This window comes from Xenopus laevis, chromosome 1L, assembly GCF_017654675.1.
Source record: "Xenopus laevis strain J_2021 chromosome 1L, Xenopus_laevis_v10.1, whole genome shotgun sequence".
In the NCBI taxonomy this organism is placed as follows: domain Eukaryota; kingdom Metazoa; phylum Chordata; class Amphibia; order Anura; family Pipidae; genus Xenopus; species Xenopus laevis.
In genome coordinates this window covers 115,056,934-115,068,756 of record NC_054371.1, presented here as the reverse complement: position 1 = coordinate 115,068,756, position 11,823 = coordinate 115,056,934, and the positions used below count along the sequence as shown (strand labels likewise).

Here is an 11,823-nt window from a genome sequence, read left to right as displayed (position 1 = left end):
TGGCGCTGGGCAGCCCCGGAAAAAAAATTCTTAGAGTGGGGTCTTCCGGAGAAGGGGTCTGGCCCGGCGGTGGCCCAGGAGGGTCCCGCCGGGCCAGTCCAACACTGCTCTCTACTGTGCATGTTCTTCATTTTAGATATTACTAAATCCTTTTTGGACCCATGCATAGTGCTCACTGACAGCTAGCATATATCCATATATTCATTGAATATAATTGCATATCAGTAAAGATCTGCTCATTTGGTGACCTTGAGTTGTATTTTTTTAATATAAGTAACGATAACTCTTAGGCCTATGGCACCTGGTAATTCAATTTATTTTTAGCCTGTCACTTTAGAGGTGGTGAGTGGAGTTTTGACCGCCGCAGTTTTCCACTTTTAGTTACTAGCATTTAAAACACCACATGTGCCACTGGGCCTAGAAGTTCATAACAATACAGTAACTTTAAAGTGTGTTTAAAGACCAAAACAATTCTCGCTGCTTATTAGGAGCACACTATTGTTTCTCACCTTAAAGGAGAAGGAAAGCTACGGAGGCATTTTATTGCCAATAGATTAGCTGCAATAGTGCAAGCTAGAATACTATATTTATTTTGTAGAATGTTTTACTAGGTTAAAGTGGAACTGTCACCCAGACACAAAAAGCTGTATAATAAAAGTCCTTTTCAAATTAAACATGAAATCCAATTTCTATTTTTTATTACAGAATTCATAGCTTTGTAAGCTCATTTAAACATCTCAGCTGTCAATAAAATATTGTCTGCCCTTCCTCTATGCCCTGGGCATAGAGGCGGGGCAGACAATTACTTTCATTCAGCACTTCCTAGAAATCGCTTCTCTCCCCACATTCCCCCTCTCTCTTCACGTTTAATTGTGTAACCAGGACATGGGGATGGACATCAGGTCCCCCATTTTGGTGCACAAACAAGTTTCTGAGATGATGCAAGGCTTGTCTTAATAACATTGTCCACAAAATGGCTCCTGCCTGCTTGCTGTAATTATGAATTCCCAGACTGAAAGAAACAAGATTCAAATGATTTATATAGTGTAATTAAAGTTCATTTTGCTTGACTGATGTGATAAAATAGGATTATGAATAATTTCTTTGGGTGACGGGTCCCCTTTAAAACTAAGTAAGCCTTTTTAGAAAGGTCTACTTACTTACTGATGAACTGGTGGCTTTAAGGACCTTTGAATTTCATAAATAATTGATGTAGACTGGCCAGTCACATTTTTATGGTTTTAGTTTCCTTGTTTCAGCTGTTATTATCGGAGCGTGTTATTCCTCTACTGGGTCCCTAGCAAGGGAAAGCTCTCTTCTGTATACCACCAATGGGCATTTTTCTCAGATAGTGGTTTAGCTAGTGGAATAGCGGAATTATTATTGTACATGTATGGGACCTGTTATCCAGAATGCTCAAGACCTGGGGTTTTCCTGATAAGAGGTCTTTCAGTAATTTGGATTTCCATACCTTAAGTCTACTAAAAAATAATTTAAACATTAAGTAAACCCAATAGGCTGGTTTTGCTTCCAATAAGGATTAATTATACTTAAATTGGTACCAAGTACAAGGTACTGTTTTAGTATTACAGAGATAAAGGAAATTATTTATAAAAAATTTAATTATTTGACTATAATGGAGTCTATGGGGCAAATTTACTTACCTTCAAAGTTGTGCTATCGTTGGTTTCGATGCACTTCGCCAGGGTGCCGCTAATTCACTAAAATCCGAAGTTGCGCTCAGGGAGGCGAAAGGTAGCGAAGTTGCGCTAGCGTTAATTCGCCAAGCAAAGCGAAATTATGCTAGCGATGCCTAATTTACATACATTACACTACACAAGCCTGGGAAAGCTTCATAGTATAAAATAGAGTGGTTATTGTATAGTGCCCTATACATGTGCCCACTGTATAGTTTAGGTGCCATATGTTAGGAAATGTAGGGGGGAAGGAGGATACCCTCAAAAAAATTTACAATCTTTTTCAGCCTATCACCCTTAAAAAAGTAAAAGACGCCAGCGTTTTTTGGGACTTGAAATTCAACTTTTTTTGAAGCAAGCCCTATCTACTCTATTGCACTTCGCCTGGTCTGAGGTGGCGAAGGCAAGTCTGGCCACAAGAGGTGATGTTCAGTAAAATCCGCAAGTTAGAGAATTAGCGTAGTTACGTCCCTTCACCATAGCGCAACTTCGTCTGGCGTAAGGGTGCGAAGTAGCGCTAGAGTAGGTCCCCTTCACTAGCGAATTTACGCCAGCACCCGTTAGTAAATCGCCAAAAATGACGTCACACTGGCGAATTTTCGGTAGCGTTAGTCACTTGACCCTTTAGTAAATTTGCCCCCATGAGAGACAGCCATCCTGTAATCTGGAGCTTTCTGAAAAACGGGTTTCCAACCGATCCCATATCCCTATATTGTGTTTTGGATGGAGGGCAATTAGTTACTCTGTACTAAAGCTATCTGTGCAAATGAAAAGAAACCTACAATAATAATATTTGTCTGCTAAAAATGAATCACGTGTACAAAGGTGTAGCATTTTACCTTGATGTTGGTGTTTAAAATTACAGACAGACCCCATATCTAGAAAACCTCAGATTAAAATATATGTATAGCATTATGAAGAACTACTAGTATATGCAACAGTGTATGTTTCCGTAATACATTATCATACAGATGGGGAATAAATCTTAAAAGATAGGGTTACAAAACGGAGCATGTGCTCCTAGAGCTTATCTAAGCATGCAAGTATGAAATGTATATGTAAGTCAGGAGACTTGCTCATTATGTGCATACATGTCAACCAACATGGTGGTTACATTGGAAGTTCCAACCTGGCATTGGAAATTCCAACCTGGCACAGGTGGCTTAGTGCTCACAGGGGGCAATTTTTTGTTAAAACTGTAGCATACCTAAACAGAAGTGTGAGCTCTATTAACCTGCACCTACAGTGGGGGAAACATATTTTGGATGATAGGTGTATTCCAACTGTATTCTAAGTTGCTTACATTTCTTTATAAATCTGTATTTTATCTATATATAGTATTGTGAATAAAGTACTCCTATTGTAAAATATTAGGCTATTATAAGTCACCAAGGCATATGAACATATAAAAGCATGTGCTGAATTCAGGTCATGGAACTCCAAGTTGACTTCTAGCATACTCATATTACTTTATTTATTATAATACAGTTTTCAGTGAATCATGTGATTTTACAACAATAAGATCTGATTATGACGAATGACATCACTAAACACCTTTTATAAATATATAATATATGGGATATTATATATTACTATGCTTATATACTAACTATAGTATATACTATTATACAGTATACTTATATACTATATTTTTAGTCTTCAGTTAGTTTTCTGACTTGATTCATAAATAATTGATCCAAAAGGGCCAACGCTCCATCTGTTTTACTTTTTTCTCTGATTATTACAGATTAGATATTGCTAAAGTCATAGTCAAGTAACCGCATTGTGCAAAATCAACACAACATGTGCCTTCCTTTGCAAGCAGAATTTGTTTTGCCCTTATGCACCATTGTACTGTTTTCTTGTTTTGTTTTGCATAATTCACTGTGTAACCATGGTTAGTACTATAGGCTTACAGTGCTGTCATCCTGGACTGCATACTGAACAGAGATCTGTGTTCAATCTGTATGAATCTGTATGAAGTTGGAATTTTTTTCTTGTGTTTACATGGTTTTTTTCACAGTTTTTTGCACATTATTAACTGAATTCTGCTAAAACAAACATACATTGTTGTGTGCCTGTAGCAGGGGATTTAGATTGCAAGCTTCTCTGGGGTGGTTACAAATGTGAATAATGGAACCCTTTCTATAACTATTAGCATACTATATTGAATGATAATTACTTGGCTAGAACGGACAACTACAAAATGCAGTGTAAAGTTATACCACCACACAGGAGTTCTATTCACTTCTGAAACAAAGCAGAAACTGCTCCATAAATAGGTGAATACAGTGACTTATCTAGGACATGTGCAAAGGCGCACAGGCAATGGAGGGTCATAGACAGAGTAAGGTTTCCATTATTAGCAAAAATCTACAGTTCCCAAAGCCATAAAAAGAATAAGTATTGTTCATTGCATTTAAAAATATATTTCAATTCGCATGTTGATTGAAGCATTTGAAAGTGAACTGCCTTATGAAGCTTAAAAAGTCTGCAATTTCAACCATTCATTGTCTCCACCCCAAAAACATGATCATGCACAATATACAGTATAACACAGTAAAGGCTAATCCAGATCTAATTGGGATAATGGAACCTGTCTTGCACCAGTGGCTTGGAACCTTTGTTATGTGTTTATGATGGGAGTGTTTGGGAGGGGGAGTTGGTTAGACAGCTACTAGATAAGCTTACATGTATGAGAACATCCTCAGGTCACATTACCAGGGCTGTGGCATGCAAAGTGCCAAAGAAACACTTAGGACACTCCATTTATTTTTCTTGGTTCTTCAAGAGTATCACTTCAGGGTTATCCTCAATAAGCTACATAGTTTACCATTTCCTCGTCATTCATATGTTAATTAACGATTAAGGAAGGATTGAGTGTTACTATATTTTCTTTTTGCACAGAATGGATGAGTACCCAGAAAGGAAGACTGCTGTTATTGCAGCCAAAGTGACTGGTGAGTTAAAATACTAGTGTGTCCCTCTGTCATTTACCTCTCTCCATGTAGCCATACTTATATATACAGTATGTCATACTAAATGTGTTCCCCATGTTTTTTTTGGTTCAGGTAAGTTTATTAGAACAAACATTACACAGGTATTTAGCAGTTTCACAGCAGTAGATGTGCATATATGCATAACAGTCAGACGTCCAAAACAGTCTAAACACAAGGTTGAATTACAGAAAAAAAGGTCAAACAGACAGTTATACATCTTCCAAAATCCATAATTGCCAAATCTTAAGAAACTGTTTGGAAGTACCATTCCTTCTAGCTATGAGATCTTCTACCTTTTGCAAGTCTTGGACCGCTTTTTCCCATGCCTGGTAAGTAGGGGGGAGAAATGCCCTCCAATGAAGCGCTATGTGTGTTCCCCATGTTTAGTTAGGATATCTTGTTTTCATTGCTCATCATCTTGCCTGCTTTTGACCTGTCTGCTTTTGTCATACTTATTTATGTTCCTGCTAATCCACTGCACTTGTACGGTTTATTATTTATTGTGTGAGATAGTGGATGCATGCCAAAAGCTCTTTTCACCTTTTTGTATGAAATGACTTGACAAACTGACATTCATACTAGGTATCTTTAAGCCTGTACTTCCATGCATTTGCCATTGCCATGTTAGATATGTAAATAAATGTATAGTGTTTTTGTGAATATGTATTGACCTGCTGCTGCATCAGCCACAACTTAGTTGTCTTCTAACCTCATTCTGCATTTGTTGATATACAGTAGATGAACCTACTTTTTAGAATAATTCCCTTTTTATCCTTCTACCCACTGCCTTTGCCTGTTGCTTTTACTGCACCAATGATTTGTTTTTTTCATTCCAGGTCCAGGTCCTGGTCGTTACAACCTACCTCCCACTGTGGGTTTTGTAAGTCACGATTACACGAAGTTCTCCAGTCCAGCATATTCTTTCCATGGAAGGCCAAGCAACTCTGGTAAGAATTTGTACATACTAAAGTAGAGAGACAGACAAATAAAATAAGATTAAACATTGATATACGGTATGGGACCTGTTATCCAGAATGTTTGGGACCTGTGGGTTTCCCGTAATTTGGATTTTCAAACCTTAAGTCTACTAGAAAATCATGTAAACATTAAATAAACCCAAAAGGCTGGCTTTGCTTCTGGTAAGGATTTATTATATCTTAGTTTGAATCAAGTACAAGGTACAGTTTTATTATTACAGAGAAAAAGTAAACCATTTTTTAAAATTTGGATTATTTGTATAAAATGGAGTCTATGGGGTAAATTTATCAAAGAGTGAAGTTAGAGATCGCCACAGTCCGCTAGAGTAAAATCCCGCCACTCTCCATTAATTTCTATGGGATTTTTAAAAGAGTATTTATCAATGGGTGAAAGTGAAAGTTCATCCTTTGATAAATATACCTTTAAAATCCCATAGAGAGTGGCGGAATTTCACTCTAGAGGACTGCGGCGATCTCTAACTTCACTCTTTGATAAATATACCTCTCTGGGAGAAGGCCTTTCTGTAATTCAGAGCTTTCTGGATAATGGGGTTCTGGATAACGGACCCCATACTGAAATACTGAAACAATTTTCTAAAAGTTTCTAGGTAAGTACAAAAAAAGTATTGGAATTATGCAAATGAGGAGCTATATATTTTTGAAAGTTAAAAGCATACAGATCTAAATGCAATTATAATTACCAGTTATATTTACCCTTTTATTAAAGGGATTATGTCATGGGAAAACTTTTTTTCCAAAATGCATTAGTTAATAGTGCTGCTGCAGCAGATTTCTGCACTCAAATCCATTTTTCGAAAGAGCAAACTGATCTTTTTATATTCAATTTTGAAATTTGACACAAGGCAAGACATATTGTCAGTTTTCCAGTTGTCCCCAATCATGTGACTTGTGCTCTGATAAACTTCAGTCACTCTGATAAACTTCAGTCACTCTTTAATGCTGCGCTGCAAGTTGGAGTGATATCACCCCCTCAGCAGCCCATCAGCAGCATAACAGCTCCCTTGTACATATAAGAACAGCACTCAAGTAAAAAACCATGTCCCACTGCGACCCAATTCAGTTACATTTAGTAGGTGAAACAATATGTCAGAAAGCAGTTCCATAGTTCAGTACTGGCTCTTTCTGAAAGCACATGACCAGGCAAAATGACCTGAGATGGCTGCCTACACACCAATATTAGAATTAAAAAATATATACTTGTTGGATTAGGAATGAATTTTTATGTTAGAGTGAATTATTTGCAGTGTAAACAGTGTAATTTAGGAATAAAAACTGCACCATAAAAATCATAAAAGAATCCCTTTAATTTGTACATTGCCATATATTTGTAATAAACCAGTTTAACAGCTTTACCATCTTTCCTTCTTACTACTTCAGTATTTATTCTATTCAAGGATTCTCAATTAATTTTGTTAGTCTTTTGAAAATTGTCACTTTTCTGCTGCAATGAATGCTTTACAGGTAAGAGCCGAAAATAATGGTGTGCTTCATTTCCCTTTTCTAAAGAAGTTGTTCAATTTGGCTTGGATGCACCCTGCAAAAAACTAAGTGGTGTGCCAAAGTAATTTGGATTCTTTGACATCCCCAGTGACCCCTTATGATCTGCTAACATTCATTCCTTGTCTTTCCAGCACATGTGAGCGATTCCAGCCCTGGGCCTAGATATTATGTGGAGCCCAGTCTGACCCGCTTTGGCCACAGTGCTGGACCATCCTATTCCATGCTAGCACGTGGGAGATCAGCAGGTATAAGTGAAATACTATAAGTGAAAATAATTAGGGGATTTGTTCAATGCTTTTCTTTTATAGTACAGTAATTATTTCTTTGCAACTTCAGATTTTTTTTAAAAAAACTGGGCCTTTAGTCACAAGTCTAAGATCATACATTTCATATGCTATCATACCACACCTACAGGGTAAATAACTACTATCGTTTATCATAGATCATAGATCATAGATCCACAATAGAGGGTTTACATACATAGTGATATACTGTCATAAAGGATATACTGTGGAGGGGTATAATGATAGTAGTTATTTACCGTGTAGGAGCTGGGCATATATTTAATGATTTAGAGATGTGATTAACTGCAGGAGCCATTAAGCTGTAAACTGAGTGATAGTTTTGACACTAGTTTATTTAATAAGTTAGTACAAGTGATGGAAGCAGCTTCAGAGTAGACCTGTTATCTTAACTCAAACTTTTGATATTTTTGCAACATTGTTCATCGCTGAGATAAAGAAATAGGAAATGACAGCAAGATTAACTTAATGGAACAAAGTTACAGAGTATCTTGTTTTTAACAGTAGAATGGATGTAGTGTTATAACACAGAGATTGTTAATTTCTGGATCTTATGTAAGTGTTATGCAATTTTATATCTACATGTTTTTAATGAGTGTTATGTAAATTGTTGTTACGTTTCGGCAATGAAGTTAATACATCACTTTCAATTTGTCAACCTTCCTAGCAACCCTTGTGTTTATATGGCTTTCTTACAAACAATTAGACACTTTGAGAAAGGCCGAAGCGTTAGGCTCGCATGTTACAATAAAGCTTTTTACTTTTTGCCTAAGACCTGAGAGTGTGGATCTTATTTGCTGGAAATAAATTGAAATTTTTTGATACTACACCCAGGCAATTTAAACTATTTTTCGAGAGTGCTGGCTACCTCGTGGACTATATATATATATATATATATATATAATTGTTCTGATAGTACCCGCACGCTTCCTCCAAAAATCAATAGTGGGTGCTGTGGTCAAACATAATATACAGCCTTCAGAATGGACCCGCACTGCAAAAAGGGGGTGGGGGTGTGTGTGTGTGTCTAGTGAACACTCTACATCCTTGCATTTCCTTATCTTTATAACACTTTCATTTTGAATATACAGTATACACAAACACAGCCTGTTCTATAAACAAAGAAAGAAAGCCAAGCCATAATCAGTGACATAAAATACCATCCTAAAACTCAGCATAAAACATACTTGAACAATGTACTGAAAATGAGAATGTACTGAAACTCACATTGTGCCCACAAGAGGGAAGCATCATGCCTGAAAGGTGGGAGAATTCAATTTCATAAAGTATTAGATTTATAAAATAACTCAGCAGAGTTAAAAAAAGACCAAGAAGGAATTTTGCAATACCAGTTATTGATTGACCAAATAAAAACCCTAGGTCAGGTTTTTTTAAACATTTTTCTTAGGGGTACCAAGTTAAATCCAGATGTATCCAGATTTAAATTATTACTTCTATTCTAGTAGAAAATATCTCTAGTAAAAGAAGTCATTACCTAAACACTAACTACTTCATTAGTTATTCTTATTTTCTCTATAATAATAAATACTGTGTACTTGATGTTACTTAAGCTGTCATAAATACATGTTGGTTGCAAAACAATACTATTTGGTGTAAAATGTTATATGTTATATTATGTGTTTTATGTTATGTTAAAAATCCCAGGTTTTCCATTTAATAGATCCCATACTTTTACTATAATTTGTGTTCATATATATAAAACACAAGTTCTATCCCTATAATACACAAGAGCCATGAATATCCTATAAATTATATCCTTATAAATGGTGCTTGGTGATGTCATTCATTAGTTCTAATTGGCCTTGTGCTTTCATATGGTCATGGAACTCCTTGATGAGTTATGATATCCTTATATTTTACAAAAGGGGGTACTTAATTCACTATATAAACAGTGCTTAGTAATGTTATCAGTTATAATAATTAATTCACTTTAACTTGTGTGTCATAATATATACTATACCCTCTGTTGTAAAATATGAGGATATTAGAAATCACCTCAGAGTTTCATGACCCTTATACTATCCTTATATTTTACAATTGGGGTACATTATTTACTATAAGTTAAACACGCCTAGCTTGGTATCTGAGACATAGAGAGTTAACTGATGTAATTACATAAGCATACATCAGGTCTAGTAACCCAAAGAAACCAAATCAATTGTTTGCTTTCTAACAGCAGATAAGTAAATACTACATGCTGTGGGTGCTATGTGTTACTAGAAATAGCTCAGACTATGCTCATATCAATACATTGCCCCTTAAGCAACCTGTGATACATTTTTTATGTCTTATTTCTTTCTTGGCCCTGAACAACCCATCCCCATTGCATAGCATTGCATGTACATTGCCTCATCTCCCTTAGTTCAGGACAACCATTTTTTAGACCCCCCTATGCTATACAGATCTCTCTTAACCCTCAGTGGTAGATTTACTCTGACTTCTCTCCCTTATGTCAATAGAACCCTATTCTAGCCACAAGGGTTACATATATATATAGTATACTGCCCATAAGTTTACATATATATGCTACCACCATTTCAAACACTGCCATTACTTCCTCAACCCAATACATCACTCAACCAACTCCAAGTGATACAGGTACATTTCCTCCTCTTCCTTAAGCCAGTGCCAAGCCTTTATAGTCAGCTAATATTAGTGAAGTGACTACTGGGGGTGCGATTGCACGTGGGTCTGCACCCCCCTGGGGCCCACAGGAGACACACTGGCATCTGATCGCATGCAGAACTGCAGAGAAGTTTGTGCGACATGTGTCTGAAGGAGATTGGGTATGTTTCCAGAGTGGAGGGGGCCCAAGTGCACATCCTGCCCACTCAATGGTAGTTATACCACAGCCCAATATGTTTAATTTATGTTAACTAATTGGTTATTGAATGGGATGGTAGATTGCTGATGGATGGTTAGCCTCTAAAGTATATGATGACGAGGTTAAACTATGCAGATTGAGATGTGCCAGGCAGTGTATTGAGTATTATTATAGGAATGGTGTTGGTGTATACAGCATAACATTTTTGGCCTATTAGATATCATTCTAATCATGTTGTTTACCATATTATTATTTATATCTACTAATCCTGGGAAATATATTTTGTTAAAATAATAATTATGTGTTTTTTACATATTGCAATAATTAGATCATCTCCAGTAAATGTGTCTAGCCTGTGATCATCTTATAACGAACATGTCTCATTTTCAAAAGAAGCATGTCAGAGGCACCAGGAAATGTCTGGGGTAATTGCTTCTATTACTCTATCTGTAATTTTGTATTACTTCATATATGTTTTCTGACAGACAAAAAGATTGAGGTTCCTGGCCCTGGAACTTACTGTCCAGAGAAGTGTATGACTCAGCGCAAAGTCCCTTCTTATTCTATGGGATCCCGGACACGTTACAGGTCCTTGGATCGTGTACCAGCACCTAACTCTTACTCACTACCCCCAGTGTTGGGGCCCAGGGCAGCTGGGAAAGTCTCTGCCCCTGCCTTCTCCCTCTCTGGGAAATACCACCATGGTGGTCATTCAGAAGATCTGTCTGGGACTCCTGGTCCAGCTCACTATCAGCAAACTGACCCAAGTAGATATTTGAGGAAGGGGCCAGCTTTCTCTATGCAAGGAAGACACCCAAATTCCAAAGCAGAAGAGAAGACACCAGGACCTGGCTCTCACTATCCAGAGAAAGTGACTAAGCATAAAAGGCGTGCACCAGCTTATTCGATGGGTATACGTCACTCTGAATACACAGCACCACTCATTGTAGAGGTGCCTATTTGAGCTGCTACAATGTAAATTTCATTATATCATCTCTCATAATGCACCCAGAGTAACACTTTCAGCTTTCACAAAGTAGTAATTTTGCCCTCTGTTCCTGCTCACAGATATTTGTCTGCTAAGCTCTGTCTCACCATGTCCCCTTCTATTTTTGCTTCGCTCCCCTTGCCTTCTTAATGTACGTCACAGATGTCTCCAAGCTCCCTATCTAGTTATATAAAGAGAATAAATTATGCAGAATCTGGTTGAGTTTTATGCAAACAAGTGTCTCCAGTAATGAGATTTTACAGATCCTTGTGTATGAGATCGGAGGCTAGAGCAGCGGGGGTGGGGGGGGGGGTGTTTAACTGTAAAAGGAGAAGGGTTGGGGAAGAGGAACAAAAATTTAAACACTCAGATCTGTCTGAAAGTAGAAGGGCACAGATAGGGTGTCAACAAATAGGGCTACATGTTGGCACTGAGAGGGCAGATGATTCTGAAAATAAATCAGGATGCATTCTGTTGTGTGTATCTGGTGCATT

General features: G+C 37.2%; 1 protein-coding gene across 1 annotated transcript; it reads left to right on the top strand.

Annotated features, from left to right (window-relative positions):
- Positions 1–4,262: 4,262 nt before the first annotated feature.
- On the top strand, positions 4,263–11,614 carry odf3l1.L (outer dense fiber of sperm tails 3-like 1 L homeolog). The gene is made up of 4 exons (XM_018256023.2): positions 4,263–4,657; positions 5,533–5,643; positions 7,326–7,439; positions 10,827–11,614. The coding sequence occupies exons 1-4, from the start codon at positions 4,606–4,608 to the stop codon at positions 11,303–11,305; spliced, it is 756 nt and encodes a 251-aa protein (XP_018111512.1). The 5' UTR covers positions 4,263–4,605; the 3' UTR covers positions 11,306–11,614.
- Positions 11,615–11,823: the final 209 nt, after the last annotated feature.

What these genes read in the sequence shown, in the direction of transcription:
- odf3l1.L (XM_018256023.2), top strand. Translation starts at nt 4,606, where the DNA reads ATGGATGAGTACCCAGAAAGGAAGACTGCTGTTATTGCAGCCAAAGTG. An exon ending in TGGAAGGCCAAGCAACTCTG is followed by an intron (nt 5,644 to 7,325) that starts GTAAGAATTTGT and finishes TTGTCTTTCCAG; the next exon opens with CACATGTGAGCGATTCCAGC. An exon ending in AGCACGTGGGAGATCAGCAG is followed by an intron (nt 7,440 to 10,826) that starts GTATAAGTGAAA and finishes GTTTTCTGACAG; the next exon opens with ACAAAAAGATTGAGGTTCCT.